This window comes from Propithecus coquereli, unplaced genomic scaffold (genome assembly GCF_000956105.1).
Source record: "Propithecus coquereli isolate 6110/MARCELLA unplaced genomic scaffold, Pcoq_1.0 Scaffold362, whole genome shotgun sequence".
Lineage (NCBI taxonomy): Eukaryota > Metazoa > Chordata > Mammalia > Primates > Indriidae > Propithecus > Propithecus coquereli.
The window spans coordinates 1,522,128-1,542,202 of NW_012149308.1; the positions used below are offsets into that span (position 1 = coordinate 1,522,128).

A 20,075-nucleotide genomic window follows, 5' to 3' on the forward strand; every position below is an offset into this window, starting at 1 on the left:
AAGAACTCTTTGCCTAGCCTCAGGGCCTGAAGATTTTCTATTTTTTTTTTCTAAAAAGTTTTATAGTTTCACAGTTTACATTTAAGTTCATGCTCCATTTACTTTTTGTATAAGGTCTGAGGTTTAGGTTGAGGTTCGTTTTTTTGCCTGTGGATATTCAATTGCTCTAGCACCATTTGATGAAAAGACTATCATTCCTTCATTGAATTGCTTCTGCCCCTTTGAAAAAAATCAGTTGTGCGTATGTGTGTGAGTCTATTCCTGGGTTCTCTATTCCATTCCATTGACCTATGTGTCTATCCCTCCACCATTACCACACTGTCCTCATTACTGAAGCTATGTAGCAACCCTTAATATTGGGTAGAGTGATGCCTCTCTTTTGCTTTTCCAAGATTGTTTTAGCTATATTAGGGCCTGTGTTCTTCCATATAAATTTCACAATAGGTTTGTCTGTGTCTACAAAAAACCCCTCTAGGATTTTGGTAGGAATTATAGTAAACCTATAGATCAATTTGGAGAGAATTAACATTGTTATTACATTGAATCTTCCAAACTATGAATGCAGTATACCTATTTATTTAGATCTGATTTGATTTCATTAGAATTTTATAATTTTCAGCATACAGATCCTGTACATGTTTTGTTAAATTTATACCCACGAATTTCATTTTCTTTACAGTGATTGTGGATGGTATGGTGTTTAATTTTGGGCTCGACATGTTCATTGTTCGTATGTAGAAATGCAACTTTTGTATGTTGAACTTGTATTACACAACCTTGTTGAGCTCACTTATTAGTTAAGGAGGTTTTTGTTTTGTTTTCTTGGAATTTTCTATGTAGACAATCATGTAATCTGCAAATAGGGATAGTTTTATTTCTTTTTCTTGTCTTATTACTGTGGCTAGAACTTGCAGTACTATGCTGAAAGAGTTGTGAGAGTGGACATCCTTGCTTTGTTCTCAATCTTAGAAGGAAGACATTCAGGTCTTTCGCCCTTAGTATGATGTTAATACTAAGTTTTTTGTACATCCTATTTATCAAGAAAAGTTTCCAAGTTTGCTAAGAGTTTTTATTGTGCATGGATATTAGTTTTTTTCAAATGCTTTTTATGTATCAATTGATATGATAATATTTTTTCCTCTTTAGCCTATTGATATGGTTGATTTTCATATGTTTCATACTGATTGATTTTCAAATGTTGAACCAGGCTTGCATACTTGGAATAAATCCCACTCGATTGTGGTATATAATTCTTTTTATACATTGCTGAATTTGATTTGCTAATATTTTATTGAGGATTTTTGCATCTAGGTTCATGAGAAATATCAATCTGTAGTTTTGTTTTTTATATTTTGCATTGTCTTTGCCGTGTTTGGGTTATCAGGGTAATACTAGCCTCATAAAATGGCTTGGAAATTATTCCGTTCTCTTCTATTTTCTGGAAGAGATTGTGTAAAATTTGGTATTGCTTCTTCAAATGTTTGGTAGAATTCTCCAGCGAGACCATTTGGACCTGGAGATTTGTTTCCAGGGCATTTTAATTACAAGTTCAATTTTTTCTAATGGTTATAGAACTATTCAGACTGTCTATTTTATCTTGGTTGAGTTTTGGTAGTTTGTGGTTTTCAAGGAATTGGTCCATTTCTTCCAAGATGTTAAACTTCTGGTCATAAAGTTATTCATACTTATTGTCCTTTTAATGGCTACAGGATCTGTAGTGATACCCATTTCATTCTTGATTTAGTGATTTGTGCCTTCTCTCTTTTTGTGTTTTTCAGTTTTGCTATTTATTCAAGTAAATGTAAATATTCAAGTCTACTGATGAACCCACCAAAGGTATTCTTCATTTTGTTACTGTGGTTTTTTTATTTCTAGTCACTTGATTCTTATAATTTCCATCTCTGCTGAAATTACCTATCTGATCTTGCATGATGTCTACTTTACCCACGAGAACCTTTAACATACTAATCATAATTATTTTAAATTCCCTCTCTGATACTTCCAATAGCTGTGCCATATCTCGATCTGAATCAGATCATTGCTTTGTCTCTTAGACTGCTTTTTCTTGCCTTTTGCCATGCCTTTAATTTTTTGTTGAAAGCTGGACATTATATATAGGGCAGCAGATACTGAAATAAGTAAGCCCTTAGTGTGGGACTTTATGTTAATTGAGCCAGGTTTTGGGCTGTGTTGAGGTTTGTTTTCTTACAAACATTAGAAACTTCGAATTCCAAATCCTTTTCTTGGGCCAGGCACGGTGGCTCACGCCTGTAATCCTAGCACTCTGGGAGGCCAAGGCGGGCGGATTGTTTGAGCTCAGGAGTTTGAGACCAGCCTAAGCAGGAGCGAGACCCCGTCTCTACTAAAAATAGAAAGAAATTGGCCAAACAACTAAAAATAGAAAAAATTAGCCGGGCATGGTGGCACATGCCTGTAGTCCCAGCTACCCGGGAGGCTGAGGCAGGAGGATCGCTTGAGCCCAGGAGTTTGAGGTTGCTGTGAGCTAGGCTGATGCCACGGCACTCTAGCCCAGGCAAGAGAGTGAGACTTTGTCTCAAAAAAAAACAAAAACCTTTTTTTGTTCCCCCTCTTGGCTTTGGGGCTTCCCTTTCTGCTGCTCCCTAGACAAAGTCTGTCTCTTGCAGTTCTGCTGTGGTTATTGTTGGAGGCTTGTTAGCATGCTGGGGAGGGGGATTCTCTAACATTCTAAGCTTCAATCTTTGGAGTGCACAGTGGGCTTGTGTCTCAGGGTGTAGCCTTCACAAATGTTTCTGTTTCTCCTTCAGGGATAGAGCATCCCCTCCCCACCCCACACACCTCCCAGCTGCCGTGGGTATCCACCAGTGCTTTCAATCTACAGACGTGAAGCCCTTCTCTCTGAAGATTAAATCTTTTTGTTTTTTTTCCCTTAGGTGAGATGGGGGTGGAGTTGGGTGGAGTTCCCTCCCCTAGTTGCAGTGATATTTCACCAGCGCCTTCAGACCTTGTCCTTCCTCATGTCCTTATTCTGATAAGCCTTTTGTTCCTTAAGGGAGAAGGGTCTGGGTAGATTTCACGGGGTTTCCTATGTCAGCACCATGATTTTTCTCTGAACTTCCCCTGATCTTCCCTGTGAGAGCCAGGTGGGGTTCCTAAAAGAAAAGCCTGCAGAAGCATGGGAACCCCTCCTCCAAGGCCTTCACACTCTCAAGCTAGCCCATATTTGGCCATTTGTTCAATTTTCTAGCTCAATCTTTCTGCCTACTTCTATGGCATCTGGTGGTTTCTGCCCTTGGTAAGCAAATGCTCAGATCCTGTGTCTTGGAGGAAGTGCCTCTCCCCAGATTTTGAAATGGCCATGTGCTCTTTGAACTCAGTCTTGTTATTATAATTTCCAGTCTGTCCAGATCTTTTCTTGTAAGCATGGGAAGGGATTTCTTGCAGCTCTCCACATCTCTGAGCAGAAATCGGAAGCCCTATTCAACCACATTTGACCTATAAAAATGTCAATTTCATATGTTTCAACCTAACAGACTATGACATAGTTTCTGAATAGTGCACCTTGTTTTGCTTCAGCCAACTCCACCTAGAGATTTCTGGAAAAGATTGCTGTGGGTTACTCTACACAATGCGGGGAGTGAATCCCCCCATCACAGTGGTCCTCAAACTTGAACGTGCATCAGAATTGCTGGGAGGACTTGCTAGAACACAGATTGCTGGGATTCTCTCCAAGAGCTTTTGGTTGAGTAGGTCTGGGGCACGGCCCAAGAATTTTCATTTCTACCAAGTTCCTCACTGGAGATACTCATGCTGCTATTCTGGGGATCACATTCGAAGGACCACGGCCCTATGGTGCTTCTTGGAGGCCCAGGGTTCATCTGCATGTCCCACTTATTCATGACTTTGAGGGCAGTTGGTCAGCTCTGAGAGGCAGCAATTAGGTTCTCAGTTGACCTCAGAGAAGTGCCAAGTGTAAAGTGTAAACAAAGAATTTCTTTCTCCAAAATGAATATTAAAAAAAGTAAAGGTTTATGTTTTAAAATAGAGGTAGCCACAGCTTTCCAAATAGTGGATGGCAGCCTCAGAGATAATGGTGCGCAGACTACGTGAACTTGGTTTTGAGGACCATGGTGACACAAGCAGCACTGTCTTAGGGTCCAGGTGTTGGCTGAGACTCACGTACAAGCAAAGTGCCTCTGAAGGCTTTTTTCATGTTTCTTTTGTCATGGATCTTCCCTAATGCTCTGGTTTTGTGCTGAAGTTTTAGTAAAGGTGAAACTAGGCTGCTCAAATTTATAGAATAAATTCTATTTGGCATTAGTCACAATAACCAATTCATCTATTCAGTCAAATATGTACCACGTGATTACTATATATCTTTCAATGTTTTAGGTGCTGGGAATACAGCAGTGAAGAAAAGAAAGTCACCATCCTCATGGTGGTTTCATTCTAGGGAAGGGGTGACTGAGCGGGTATGAAAGAAAATACACGAAGCAGGGTATCCTGAGGAGTCGGGTGGGGGGCGGATTGAGGCTAAAGTTGCTCTTTCTTTAGGGGGCTAGGGAGGGCCTCTGTGATGGGGGTGACATTTGAGCAGTGACCAGCCAGGAAAAAAGAGATCCATACCTGACACCCACGAAGTGTAGGTGAATACAACTTTAAGGAAAGATGGGCGGTTAGTCACTTTTATATGTGAATGTTCATAATTGGGCAAAGATTATTTTTGCTAAAAATCTCAGGTAATTTATATTCATGTTCCACTTCTAGGAATTATCTTAAGGACAATTCAGAGATAAGGACATAGAGGTATGGCTAGAGATATTCATGGTAGCTTTATTTATAAAGGAAAAAAATGGAAATTAATGGACAATGCCCTTCCTTCCCTGACCTTCCCACCATTAAGCATCAAGGCTGCATTGGGAACCTCTCCTTTGTAATTCTGAAACCCCTTGGACTTCCCCCCACTTAACTCTAAGCTCCCTGAGAGCAGGGACTATGTCGCATTCAGCACCTATCATGGCATCCGGCACATCATCATACGCACCCTATATGTGTTCCTTAAAAGACTGGTTAAATGCTTCCTGGCGTATCTATAGGTGGAACATTATGCAGCCGTCACAAATGTTTTTGAAAAAAATTAGTGACAAAGAAATATTAAGTATAAAAGGTAAACTATAAAACTATACACACAGAAGGACCCCCATTATGAGATGCCCCCCAAATAATTAAAGGCTGTTTCCGAATGGGATTAGGATAATTTCTGCCTTCTCCTTATATTTCATTTTCTACTTCGGACATAGTATATTAGCTTCATATTCAGTAAAAAGTTATTTTAAAATTCTCAAGGTGACTGTGTTCTACATTTGAGCGTACAGCCATCACTCTGGTCCTCTAGACATTTTTAAAAGATGGAAGATTCATTGGTAGGACTCTTGTCAACAGGTCCTCTGTTACCATCAAAGTTGTCACCCTCAGCTCTACCCCGTTTTGCCTTCCTCGTCACTGCCTCCCAGACTCTCAGCACTAGATGTGTCCCTTCAAAAACAGGTTGATTCTACCTCCAAGCCTGAAGCTCCTTCTCACTCTCTCAATCCATGTCCTTTTCCTCATTCCACATTCACTTTCTCCAAGGAGACTGCCCTGATTCAGGATAGGCGAGAACATTTTCTGAGCGCCACCTGGGGCCACAGCAGGGGGACAGGCAGGCATTTCATACAAACGTCCACTCCCTATTCACCTATCTCCCTTCAGTGCTCAAGGGCAGAGCTTTAGCCCCAGCCAAATTGTTGGTTTTCTCGGATTGAGTTTAAGAAATAACCATGAAGCTTGAAAAGAATCCACTCTATTTCTCCTATGACATCTCTTGTTTTTCTTTTGGGGAATAACATTGGAAATGCTGTTGATTTCATTATGATTTTCCTATTTGGTTTCAGGATGGCTTTATCAGCTTGGTTAGCTTAAAAATTGGTCCATAAACCCTTAAAACTTTTTTTTTTAATTAGTAGAAACTATAATGAAATGTTGCATTTCCAGGGCACCTTCCCATCAAAGAGCTCAAAGCTTGCCAATGAATCTTAGTTTTCTGGAGAACTAGTAACATTCTATAGGGGTGGGTGGGGATGGGGATGCATTCAAGACTTAGATGACATTGTTATGTCTGAATACTTTGATGAAAATTGTTGCCATTTAAAGAGAATGTCTCCATGAAGCTGGTTCACCAGGAATTCTTTTATTCAGTTTCTTTCTCTTTCTCAGAAAATTCTAGCTACAACCTACTGGATCACTTTGTTCCATTGTTTGGTTGAAAGAAGTTAGCACCTATTGCACCAATAAGAAAAAAAAATAGCTTTATTATTATTATTTGTATTGACAGGGTATTGCTCTGTTGCCTAGGCTGGAGTGCAGTGCTGTCATCATAACTCACTACACCCTCCAACTCCTGGGTTCCAGCAACCCTCCTGCCTCAGTCTCCCCAGTAGCTGGAACTACAGGTGCACGCCACCACGCCCGGCTAATTTTAAATTTTTTTGTAGAAACAGGGTCTCACTGTGTTGCTCAGGCTGGTCTCAAACTCCTGGCCTCAAGCAATTCTCCCACCTCGGCCTCTCAAAGTGCTGGGATTACGGGCGTGAGCCACCACACCTGGCCAGAATAGTTTATTTTACTGTGAATTCCAAATTCACAAACGTGATGAGTGAGCACTGTTGTTTGCAGGAAGGGGCTGCCTTCACAGCCACTTCAATTTGGGATCAGTTCAAAAGACATGAAATAAAACCTCTTCTTGGAGACCTGCACCTACCTGGTGAATTCTCTGTGGCTGCAGGGGCCTCCTCTGCTCCACATGTTGGGAACCAAGCCTCATTGACCCTAGGGACAGAACTAGGACTGAGAGGAAAGGTTCTTCCTCATTAGAGACCTCACCCTTCCCTGTTGTTACACCACTGACATTTATTTCTGGCTTGGCCATGGTGCTCCTTCATTAGAGCTAATTTTGGGAACAGCATCTTCTTCCCCAGGCTTAGGTCCTAAGCACCAAAACCTTCCCTCTGTCTGATGCTACAATCACCCACACTGAACGCCCATCACCCATGCGTGGGTTGCTTTGTTACAGTTCTCATTTGTACAAAACCAAAGAAAAAAGCTTTCAGCAAGCCCTCTTGGTGCCAAAACATCTTGACATTAATTCGTGCTAAAATAACTAGAGGACCAAAACCCAATCTAATACCAAAAAAAGGGACCATGATGACCTCAGTTTACAATACAAAGGTCTTTGTGGGACCTGGGGATTATCTTTATACAGAACGTGGCAACTATCAACAATAAATTATATATCCTGCAGTTTTCCCATCAAGGAGGAGGTTATGAAAGGAAATAAAACCCTGCCATTAATAACCAAAGACACACATGATGATAGATACAGGATGTCCTCCTGGAAGAAAACTAATCACGTACTTGAATGCAATGCCCAGAGGGCTGTGTGTGAATAAAAGTGGCTTTACACCATTATTAGAATAACAACAATTTTTACACTAAAAACGAATTTATACTTAACTAGCATTTTCTGCTTAGATATAAATGTGAAATTGAACATTTTAAAAATAGAATTCACAGGCACATATTTTAATGGATTATTCCTGTTCCCTTGGGAAAGATTGAGGGGGGACTATATTCCATGTCTTCTAAAGACATTTTCTCTAAGAATAATCAAATTGTGTAAAATGGAGGAAAATGGTTTACATTCCAAGAACTCATTCCTCTTGGACCATGACAACTTTGAACAGAAATATTTTCGCAAAATTTCATTTTAATCATCTTCTTTACAAAGCACAATACTTAAGACTTTTCTAAATACAACTTTAGAAAATGAAGCCAAAAAATAATCTCCATAGATGCCTGGTCGAGTCCATGCTGAATGCAAAAGAATGTTTTCAAAAGTGATACTTCCAAGCTTTTCAATATTCTTGATGGGTCCATTTTGTAAGGAGTAAAGATGGTGGCTGTTTGGGTAGTGGCTCGTCCAGTTCCATGATGCAGAATCCTCTTGCTGGTTAGCCCAAGGGGCAGTAATGAAGCTGGACATGCCAACTTCTTCTAGAAACGCTTCTCCCTCTCCTTATACAAAGGAAGCCAATGGCCTCTGAGGGGAAGGCATCAGCCCTCTACATTCCATGTCGCCAGTGCCCCATGAGGGCTCCAACTTCTCAATTTAATTATTAACAATCCTACTCTGTATACACATTATATAAAACTATATCATTAGGGATTTTCATGATGAGGAAATGAGAAATTTGAACATTGAAGCATTCGATCCTCATCCTTATTATTAGGTGGTGGGAAATCTCTAAAAGCTTCAAGCTTAAAGCAGAAATGCTTAGAACAGTCAAGGGATACAGGAATGTTTTATGCTGCCCTTGGAAACTGGGTGCTCCTGGCCCCAAGCACACTGAAAAGGCAATATATCCAGACATGGGAATGAAGGGTATGAGGTTTCTTTCTTTACACACTCCCTTTCCTTAACTGTACCCCCACCCAGGAAGACCAGGGTGCCAGCGCTCTGCAAATACTCAGAGCGAAGTAATGGCCTCAAGCAGCAAGGATGAGCACATAGGCAAGACGAAGGCAGGGGAAGGGAGAGAGAAAGAGAAAGGAAGAGACATTTATTTGTAATACTATCAATGATCAATAACACGTGGTATTTTTTTTTTTGCATTGTTCCTTCAATGTTATCAATTCTCATTTTTTGTGGTTGTGCAAGTCTATTAATGTTCAGTAGTTTCACTATAAAACTGAGGAAATAGAGCAGCTTTTGAGAAACACATCAAACATCTTCAGGGGCCATTAAGGGACCACCCCCTCCACCCCTACCCCCTGAACAATCTTGCAATACAGTATGCCCCTTATTTTCAGCTAAGGATGAGAAAACAGTTACATAGTCTAAGGCTGAACTGTTCATGTGCTACAAAGATAAAGCAGACAAGCAAACATCAGTTTCCTTGGGAAAGAAAAAGCAATTCCATAAATGCAAGAAAGATCCAATGGCTACACTTCAACAAGACCCTCCCCCCATTCTCTTGGACCCGAGGAAAGGGTTACAAGTGAGCAAGGCAAATGACATCATGTGAATACAGTTTAAACAATAACACACACGGATAACCCAGTGCAGGAAATAATACAACTTCCCCCCCTTGTTTTCATTTGCATTTTACTTTTATTTATTTTTGCTTTAATAATGCATATTCTGTTCACGCAAAAGGTGCAAAGGACAGGAAGCAGGAGTTTAACTTTGCTTATGAAAAATCAAGCAGGGATGACATTTCTAATTTCATGGAACCTAAAAACTAGGAGAAACTTAAAAGTCACAGCTAGTACCACAGAGCACGCCCAACTTCACAGCTGTCTCCTCTTAGGACCTTTGGCTAGGGTGAGAGAAGCTTTGAAGACAGTGGCCTCTAGTGGACTTGGATAAGTGGCAGGTTTTTTTTTTATTTATTTTTTAATTTTTTTTTGAATCATGGTAGCTGCATCACAAAAGCTCCAATCAAGAGGGTGGTAAAAAGAAGGCACAGATCATTGCAAATACCAGATTTTCTCTTTCTCTTTTTGTAAATATACCATCATATATAAGCTAAAATTTCTCTTAGGGTGGTGGGGTTTGCTGGCAGGGGAAGGAACAGTTGGACCTAAAATTGCATATGTAATAGAATCCTAAAGGGGGACACAAAGCGAGGCAGCTCTCAGCCTGAAGCAAAAGAACGGGACACTCGCTCCTGACTACGTGTAGTACAAACACTAGGGGGACCTGTGACAAAACACGATTAAAAAATCATAAAATTATAAAGCTTGTAAACGAATAATCTGAAATTACATTTTATTAATGGAAAATATCATCAAAATAGTACCACTATGGACTAAACTGCCTGAGTTTTCGTTTCGCATGAGATCTCTAAGTAGAAAAGCCTGTAGCACAATTTGCTCTGTGGAAGTCACAACCACTGCCAGCCCCAGGACTACACCATGGGGAAGATTCTCCTCTTGGATGGAATTTGTGTTGTGCTATCAAGACTTCTGTGCTAATCTTTCAAACAGGGACATGTTGAGGCAAACCTTTAATCTTTTGGCACAAGATTATTTTGGCTGGGGCAGAAAATTTGAGTCTCAGACTCAGGATGAATAATGTGACACTTCATTTATCAAATATTCATTTTGATTGAAGAGCTTTCTTTATGTCATTCACTTCCATCTATAAAGGAAAAAAGAACCGAACAAAGTCATCATGAATTGGCTGGTTTTATAGAAGCTGAAAGATAATCAACCTGGTGGATTGAAAGAAAATAATGAACCTGACAATTTTAAAGGTGTAATGGGTAAAATGATATCTGAATGATCAATCAATAGCAATGCCAGAAATGACATAAACCCAAAGAACAGGCACACAGACATGATGCACTAGGAAATGGTGGATGTCTGAATTCCCAGGTGCCCAGGATGCAAAGTTGTCAAAAGCAGCAATAATTTCAGTTTCCCGGCCAGAGAGGGTAGAGAAGGCAGTCCTGACATGCTGGACCATCTTGCAGTGTCAGAAGGCAGCTGTGGATGGCCCAAGGGGGTGTCTGTCAGCACCCCCAAAGTGACGGTGAGCAGCTACCTAGCTCTTCTTTAAGCAGCACAGGTCCCAATCACTACCAAGGGTGCCAACTGGATGAAAGCTGAAAGTCTACCTTTGGTCATTTAGAAGTCCCACATGTTCCCTGCCATTTGGTAATAGCAGCATTGGATCAGAGACTAGAGGGGACAGAGCTCTGATGCCCTGGCAGGACTGACCCGGCCATCAAGAAGAAAAAAAGAGGCCGGGCGCGGTGGCTCACGCCTGTAATCCTAGCTCTCTGGGAGGCCGAGGCGGGCGGATTGTTTGAGCTCAGGAGTTCGAAACCAGCCTGAGCAAGAGCGAGACCCCGTCTCTACTAAAAATAGAAAGAAATTAACTGGACAACTAAAAATATATAGAAAAAAAATTAGCCGGGCATGGTGGTGCATGCCTGTAGTCCCAGCTACTCGGGAGGCTGAGGCAGTAGGATTGCTTGAGCCCCAGAGTGTGAGGTTGCTGTGAGCTAGGCTGACGCCACGGCACTCACTCTAGCCCGGGCAAAAGAGTGAGACTCTGTCTCAAAAAAAAAAAAAAAAAAAGAAAAGAAAAAAAGATAAAGAAAGAACACGTGCTGAGTGTGGACAGATGTGGTCCTTGGAGTCCCAATGATCACATGACAGAAGCCAGCTGGCAGCAAGGCTACCCCAGTGCCACCCCCTCTGGCTGTTACTATAACAGGGCCTCCTGAAAATGGGGGTGGGGTGGGGAGACTTTTTGAAGAGGAGATGTTTATGACAAATTCCAAATGAGAAACCCAATTTGGGGCACATTTACTAACGTTTCCCTTTCCAAAGACTTCCTGGAGCGCAGGAAAGGATGTGTAGCAAGTCTATACAATTCTAAGAAAATTGTGTCAGGAAGTGCATGTAAATCTGCAAAGGAGTAACAATCATTTCTTTTTTAAAATAAAGTCCTGACTCTGCCTCACTGAGCCCAGGCCTCACAGGCAGCAGGACCCTGAGGGACCCACCTGCAACCGAAGCCGGATTTTCTTCTCTTCATCCAACTCTGACAGTAACTGCTTAATCTCTCGTCTGAAAAGCAAATGGCAATGAAATTAAACAAAAGCCCAGACTTCCCCAGTAAGAGATAAGAAACCTCTTAGTATTACTACAAAATCCATCTGGCCCTTTTACAAAGAAAATGTGGACAAAATTTTATATTTTCCTTGCATTGTTATTGCTTGAAATGGCAAGCCTTTATTTTTATGCCCCTCAAACATGTAGCCATTGAATGGTACATCTGGAAATGACCTTTGAGATCCCTTCATCCCAACTTCTCCCCAAAGGAGAAAGAGGAGGAGGACAGGGAGGCCCAGTGTGGTGGCCTGACTTGCCCAATGACTAGACTCCAGGTACCAGGCTCATCTGTTGTCTTCCCTTTGATTATTCTTTCCTTACAAAATCACTGGTCTTTAAACATACTTACATCCTTATTTTTACTGCAGACATTTTTACGACTCCACATATTATTTCCTTTATTTCCAACAGGAGTTTAAATTAATAAAAGGTTACTGGTATGTTTTCACCGATTCTCACAAAATCCTACAAATAGTAAGACCTGAAAACTTGGAGGTAAAATAACTGAGCCAACGATATGGCGATCACGTCTTAGAGAGGCAGGCATGACTTAGGGTCCACGGCCTAATGCCCTTTCCAACATTAAATAATGAAGTGGAACGAAACTAATCATCTTGCAAAGTCAGGGCTTTATACTTAGGACACAGCAACAAAGGAACCATCCAAAATCTGGTCGGAGAGCTGTCTTCCACATTAAGGTATCAAATGCTCCATTTTACACATCCTTTTTTACAAACTGGGTTGGAAAATGAAAAAACAAAGATGGTGCAAATACCCCAATGGGTAAGTTAGAAGTTATATTGCATTTGTTCACTTCAGATGAGCACCTTGATGGTCCCCAGACTTGGGACAGTGTCCTGGCCCTGCTATCAACATGTTGGGTTATCTGACACGAACCAGTTGTGATTCATTACCATATTTATGCAAGCACACAGTAGGCACCCACGTGCCACTGGGCACTACTTAGGGCTCGGGGAAGAAGTAGAAGGTGAGATCCTAAGCAAATGGTACAACCCAGGAGACTGGCAGGCAAAGCCTCAAGTGGTCCATGTGGGGGCAGTTAATTGGGGAAGGTGATCCAAAGAAAGTCACTAAGTCTTAAACTACTAAAAATGAGTATAAGTCTATGAGGAGGAAGAAAGATAGGGGAATAGGTGGGGAGAAGCCAGGGCAGAAGCAGGGAGGCGAGAACCGGCACGTTTGGGAATGAGGAGGATTGGTACAGACTTGAGTTGAAGGCTAAAAGGAAAGTGACACGAAGAGCTAAGGTAGGAGACTGGTGGGGACCCACAGACCTGGGGCATGAGGCTAGGCTGATGTAGGCTGGAAAAGAAGGCCTTGGAAGAGGGGCCTCCATGAGGTGTTGATTCAAGACACGTTGGCTGGAGGAGTACAATTCTGGCCAACTCTTTGCAGGCTTTGTGGCAGGGGGAAAAACGCAGGGTGTGGCAGCCCCAAAGCACAGGTGGCTCTGCTCTCAGAGGCAGGCTCAGGCCATTTCAGATGTGTAAGCAGGTTCCAGGCACCTCTCAGAGGGTCCAAAGGGTCAGAGTCCTGGATCCAAGCCAGTCTGACTCAAGGATGGTCCTGCTCAGAAGGCTGAGAACCAATGCTCTGGGATGTCCCGGGGCCAGGAGGTCACTGTTTAGTCAAGGGACAGATGTCACCTGTACATGGATGGGGCCTTTGGGGACCTAAACCTCTAATCTCCAGAGCCAGATAGGAGCTGGGGACTTTAAGGAGTTGGGGGCTGCCAGGCTGGCCCCAGGAGACTCTCTCAAGTACCACCCTGCCAGTTCTGTATATTTATTTGATGAGTCTCTTACAGGCAGGGGGAATGTCCAAGGAGACATGATTTCATATGACACCTCCCAGCCTGGGTGGAACAGAACCTGCTTAGAGCCACATTGCTCAAAGTAAGTTCCATGGAACACTTGTCCTAGGGTGCTCTAGAAAAAAGGGGTTCTGTGATGAAATAGGTTTGGGAAACACTGCATATGCTACCCTCTCCATCATCCCAATGTACAGTGATGGCTCTGAAAAGTCCTTCAGAGAAGAAATTAACTCTGCTTAACCCCATTATCCCCCAAAGTGACCACAAAACACTCCAGGGCTCTCTAGCCCCATAGGAGGAGGCAGGCGATGGGGTTTCTGCCAGCCCCAGTATAAGTCTCCCCCAGTATAAGACTCCCTCCCGAGGACAGGTCTCCAGTAGCATCTCCCGCCACTGCCCTGGGCACCTCCTGATCCCAGGAGCCCAGTTGCCTGGAGATGCACTGACTCTTCATGTATCCGGGAAACTGCATGCTTTTTCCTCTGCTGGAGTGGTCTACTCATGGCAATTCTAGATCGTCTTTCAAAATCCTACTTGGGAAATACTTGAGATGTCTCCCCTGATCCCCTCAAGAAGAGCTAACTGACCTCTAAGCTCTCTGAGCCTCAGTTTACTCAGATAAGCACCTCCCTACTTCTAATCCTCCTACCTGCTTTGTCGTTGCAAACAGCACCCGGGTGACATCTATGTATGATATTTATTTTCGTGTACAAGCCACCCTGAGGATGAGAGTGCAGTGAGAGCGTGTGAGCAGGCCTGCACGGAGGAAGCCCCCCACGTCTCATGGGGAGAACATCTTGCTGAGTGGAAAGTCTTGAGATTCAAGATTCCCTACATCTTCTTCCCACGTTACAGCCCCCTCAGTACAGGCCGACGGCTTCATCTGGCAGCTAAGTGAAGAAATTGCAATTTTTCTGTTGCTAGAAGAAAAGCTGGCCGGTGGGCTTATTTAAGAAGCGGGGGATTTAAAGAATTTTCATTTTAGCAACCTGCTGAGAGTGTCAGTCACTGCGACTGACTCATCCCCGTGTGCCCCATGGCCAGTGTAGTGCCCTTCCTACCCACAGTAGGCCCAGTATCAACACACAGCATAATTTCAGTATAAATTTTCAGCCTCTCGCCTCTATACCCACTCCTGCCATTGCTGCCACCGTCTCCAGGGAGGCCCAGTCCACCCTCTGGGGCAGGCTGGGACTCAGGCTTCCAGAAATTGGCCCCAACCCTGTGGAGAACAACTTGGGTGGCAGCTGCAAAGGTCCCTGGATACTCACTTCTGCTGGTCCTTCATGGTCTCGATGATGCTTCTCAGCTCACGGACCTGTGTCCTCAGCTCTTCCACGGCTGCCTGGCTGCTGGCCGCAGTCTCCATCTTTGGTTTTCCTTCCGTGCCGAACAGAGACGGGGAGTTGGCTCTGTGTCCAGCTGTTCCCAAAGAGGTTGACAGCAGGGAAGGTGCCGCCGAGGACAGAGGGGCTGGCCCACCGCTGCCTGCTGCCATGGTCCCCGGCTTGGGCGGCAGGGATGCTTTGTTGTCAGACACCTGTGACGAGGGACGGTGGGGAGGATTCAGGGCCAGGGATTTGTGTGCTGTGCCTCCTGTCCTGGTTAGTCAAATCTTCCATCAACATCACTGTCCCCACCTCTCTCTACACAGCCCACTCACGTATTCCATCATGAACGAGCCACCAAGGGCCTCCCGACCACCACCAAGTACTGCCTTCTGTGTATTTTAAACCTGACCTTCTTTCTGGGCAGATAGTTCCTAACTGGTTTAATGTACACGTAGAGATGCCCAACTACTTGCCAGGCACCACAAACTCTGAAGTGAGCAAGACATTAAGGCATTCTCCTGGCCCTAAGGGAGCTCAGAACCCAGTGGGGTGCAGACAGACAGACAGACCAACACACTGCAGATGACAGGGAAGACTGTACAAAGGGAGGTGAGCACAGAGAGCCCCAGAAAGCCCAGGAGGGAAGGCACTGGGGAGGGGGTGCTGACAGCCCCATCTTGGAGGAGGACAAGGAAATGGCCAGAAGAAAGGAGGGGTGGTTGGAGAAAGAAGTTGTAGGAGGATGGAATGCACCAGGCAAAGGCCTAGAGACCAGGGAGCAAAACACATTGGGGGGAGGCACAGCTAGAACGTCAGAGGGGCAGGAGAGAGCTGGGGAGGGAGAGCCAGGCTGGGAGGTGGAAGGGGCTGGGTGAAGGGTGAGAAAGGCAGCTAAGGATCACTCTGGCTGTAGAAGGGCCTAAGGGTTGGCAGGTCTGGAGTAGAAAGAACTGCTGAGAGACTTTTATACAATGAAAGCTAAAAGTGGTTGGGGTTTGACCTTGGCAGTGGCCAAGGAGAAAGAGAGAAAGAGAGAGAGAGAGAGGGAGGGAGGGAGGGAGAGAAAGAGAGAGAGAGGGAGAGGGAGGGGGAGAGAGAGAGAGAGAGAGATAGAGAGAGAGACAGAGAGAGAGAGACAGAGAGAGAGAAGATAACTTTGAGAGATGCAGCAAAGGCAGGTGTATCCAACAAAGAATGCCAGGCATCGTTCCTCGTGCTGGAGTGGGGTGTAGGCGAGGCGGACGTATCCCCCGTCCTCATGGAGCAGACACCCTGTGACCAGGGGGATGTGGTGCTGGACAGGCTGTAGAGGGTGGAGGAGGAAGGACAGACCAAGGGCCGTGGGCAGGGAGGGAGGAATCAGGTATAGAGGCTGTACCTTTTATGGAGGAAGAGCAGGCTGAAGGCCCAGGTGATGATTTCAGTTTTGGACACATTGAATTTTAGGAGCCCAAGGGACAGCCAAGGGGACACATCTAGTGGGCAGAGCCAGCGACTGAAAGAGTGAGCTGGCCCAGAGGAAGTGGAAGGCACAGGAGGGGAGAGCAGCAGCCCAGTGGTGGCGGCTGGGGAACTCAGGCTGGACGAGGTGGGGAGAGAAGGTAGAGAGTGCCCTTGGCGACTGGGAAAGAGGGTGAGGGGGGGACGGAGCAAGACCGGAAGAGGGGCCTGGGTTACAGAAGTCCCCTGGAGGAGTTTCCAGAAGGGAAAAAGTGGTTGAATAAGTGGGTGAAGAGTGCTGAGAGGAAAACCGGGGGTACCCCATTTGGTGGAACAAGGGACACAGAAACCTCATCGCAGCAGATCAGCGCCTGGATGGGATGTGAGCAGTGTGGCCTGCAAGTGTAGGACTCTTTTTAGAAATGTGGCGGAGGCAGGAAGATGGCGGAGAGAGAGCGTTCGTGCAAAAGCCTCAGGAGGAGACAGGATCAAGGAAGGATTTTGTTCGCTTTCCAAGATGGGCAAGCCCCTGAGCTGCACAACACGCTGAGGGCGGAGGGAGGGGGGGCAGACTGAAGATGGAGGAGACAGGTGGTGGGGGTGGGGAGGCCTGATGGAAAAGTGTCCTAAGAAGGCCAGGAGGGTCCAGGGGGCAGACACCAGCAAGGGAGCTGGTAGTCAGGTGTGGAGGAGGGACAGCAGCGGGACAGGATGCTGGTGGGTGTGCGGCAAGGGGGAAGTTGAGGCTGGTGGTGGAGCTTGGCAGGACGGCCACGGGACTCCCTCCAGCAGCAGGCGCCTCGCCGGCCACCCCAGGGCAGGAGCCAAGAAGGGGCTTGGCTGGCACGGCGAGGAGGAGGTAGAGTCTGGATTCAGGCTGTGCTAGAGGGAGAGAATGGGCAGAGAGAGCCAAAAGCAGATGGGCCATCATTCCCAGTCTCTCTGCTCTCCTTTTCTCTGCCAAATTGCCATTGAGGAAAAGCGCTCTCTGCTGCCAGGGATAGCAATCCGCCACCCGAGCTTTATTGTTCGTAGGCGTTATAGTAAGAGGGAAGAGGAGCCCACACGTATGGAGCACTGATCACACGCTGGACGTCGCTAGCCAATTCAAACGAGGATCAGCTGGCACAAGCATTTTACCAAGCAGGGAACTGAGGCTTGGCGAGGTGGTTGAGTAATTCCCCAAGTCTCACAGCTAACGACAGGCAGGACTGGGAGTCCGTCCCCTCGCCATCAGCCACATCCCTTGAGCCTGGTGTGGCTGCCTGAGTCTGAAGAGTCACACTCTCCTGTCCTCCTTTTCTCTGCTTATCCCCTATTCCTGGGCTCATGCCTTTCCCCACTCCTGTCCTGTATCCTTATGTACCTCCCACGGCCCACTAATGTCCTTACACTGATTGTCTTCCAGATACTTCTTGAATCAATGCTTTGCTTGGCATTTCCTACCCGACTCGCTCTCCCTACCCATTTCCGCTAATAAGAACTTTTTAAGCCCTCACAGAGTATAGGCCACCACACTTCCTGATCAAATCAGTTCACGTGGAATTTCTAGAAGCAGTGAAGAACATGACATGACAAGTCTGGAAAAATGAAATAGGCTAACGGGATAGAACTGTGCAAATCAGAAATGTGAAAAGCCACTGTCTACCGGTAGATGTCACTGTAGAGACACCCCAGGGATGTCCAAGAGAGAATGAAACGATAGGTAAACTTATGAGCACCAGAAGAAAAAAAAAAACAAGTCTAAATCCAATTTCTGCAAATGGAATCCTTTCATAAAGGAGGAATGCTTTGGTTTTGTGGATAATTAGAATTGATCTATTTTATAGGATCATGTTTTGCTTACTGTATCAGATTTTTAAGATTTATACATGTAAATTCTTAAATCTACGAGAAAGGAAATCCTATGTAACTTTTGATTTCTTTGTGTTAATTCTTGCTTCAAATGACTACAGTTTTCTGCTTTAAGACAGAAAGAAGTTGCTAATGTTCAGAGAAAATAATTCCAATTGACTGGGTTTGCTTAGTACAAGAAAATGGAATTTTAAAATCTTGGTTTGTATTCATAGAACAGAACTTCTACAGGGCACTCTTTGAAAGTTACATGTAGTAACTAGACAATGTCTTCTTTGTTTCTCACAAACCAATAACTTAAAGTAGCTATACCATTCCCTAAGCATGCAATGAAATTAAAATGTTTTTAGACTAAAAATTTATCCTAGAATATGAATCCAGATCAGTGAAGAGACCACATTAGTTATATTTATGGTCTTCCAACCATAATTTGTGCCCAGCTTTGAACATAAAAAGCCAGATCTGGGGGAAGAGGGCACAGCACTTAATATATTTAATGTATTCTCTCTGGACACTTCAAGGCTTTTTAAGTGTTTTGGTTGTAGTGGGAGTGGTGGCACGCAAGGGCATTTGTGTGCACGGTGTGTGACCGTATGAAAAGGAGATCAAGCTACTAGAGAAAACGTGGGAAATAAACAACTGAACTTGCATCTCAGGGATTCTGCCCAGTTTTGGAGACTTTGCAACATGCCTCAGGGATTTTGATGACTAATCATTGTCACTGAAGAATGACAAACACCTGCACAGTCTGTCTATCCTCATTTGGTTTATAACCCTTCATTAGTGCATGTACAAAACCGCAGGGACGCCCTCGCCATGGCTGGTCACTCACTTGGGATATGGTAACAGTCTTTGACGTTTTCTTTGACGCGTCCACTCCTCTGTGTGCAAGTGAAATGTGTTCCTCCTTATCTTCTTCGGGACTTGGGGAGTCGAAGATATCAGGGCTTGAAAGGGAGGACTGGGTAAAGCCGAAAGAAAATGGTTTTGTCAGAATTATACCTTAGCTGGCATAGCTTTCATTAATATAATGCTGTGTGCTTTCCAAAGCACTTGACACTTCTATTTTGTCCCCTTATTATAACCGTGTGAGGCAGAAAGTGTGCTATTATCTGTGCACTGGAGACAGTCACACAGCTGGTTAGTGGCAGACTGTGACTAAGAAGCAAGGTTTCCTAAACTAGGGATCTTTCCACGGACACCCATCAATCACTTCATCCTTGCAAGCATCCCTGTCCATCCATTCCTGCTCCCTCCCCTCCTTTCTCTAAACATTTGCTACCATGTGCCAAGCACTGAGCTTCGTACTGCAGACTTAGAGGTGACATGCCATACATAGTCCCTGCCCTCCCAGGGCTGACAGTCTGTTGGGCAAGAACACAAAAGTCAACAGGAAGCTGCCTCTCCTCCATTCCCTCCCCTTTCTTTCCTTGACCCTTTTCCAAGATCACTAAGTCTGCTGCATACCGAGTGCTCTAAAGGACTTGTCTGAGAGGAAACCATTTCCAGGGGCAAGGGACCACCAGACCTGTGGTCCAGCGACCAGTGTTTCCGCAGCCTGAGAGCATAGCCCTGCCCGCTAGCACAATAAGCTCATATCTCCTTTGGTACCTGCTGCTAAATCTCTGCCATCATTACCATTGACAGTCAACATATCCATTTTGGAGTCTGTATTTGCTAAAGTATATTTACAGAATGGCAGCATCTTTTGGTAAAATATGGGGACAAGACCCCTGCTCTTTCTGCCTCACTGTGAAGATCACTGTGAAGATCAAAAAGCTGGATGAATGGGGCGGGCGTGGTGGCTCACGCCTGTAATTCTAGCACTCTGGGAGGCCAAGGCGGGAGGATCACTGGAGCTCAGGAGTTCGAGACCAGCCTGAGCAAGAGTGAGACCTCGTCTCTACTAAAAA

At 44.7% G+C, this 20,075-nt stretch overlaps 1 protein-coding gene across 3 annotated transcripts in view; it reads right to left on the minus strand.

Moving 5' to 3' along the window:
* Nucleotides 1–7,768: 7,768 nt before the first annotated feature.
* SH3KBP1 (SH3-domain kinase binding protein 1) overlaps nucleotides 7,769–20,075 on the minus strand; it is a 330,680-nt gene continuing 318,373 nt past the window's right edge. For all 3 annotated transcript variants that reach the window (XM_012651703.1, XM_012651704.1, XM_012651705.1), the window contains 4 exons: nucleotides 18,995–19,123; nucleotides 14,809–15,077; nucleotides 11,595–11,658; nucleotides 7,769–10,219 (listed from right to left, as the gene is read on the minus strand). In XM_012651703.1, coding sequence (XP_012507157.1) covers nucleotides 10,178–10,219; nucleotides 11,595–11,658; nucleotides 14,809–15,077; nucleotides 18,995–19,123 — 504 coding nt within the window. In that variant the 3' untranslated portion in view covers nucleotides 7,769–10,177. The remainder of the gene's footprint in view (nucleotides 10,220–11,594; nucleotides 11,659–14,808; nucleotides 15,078–18,994; nucleotides 19,124–20,075) is intronic.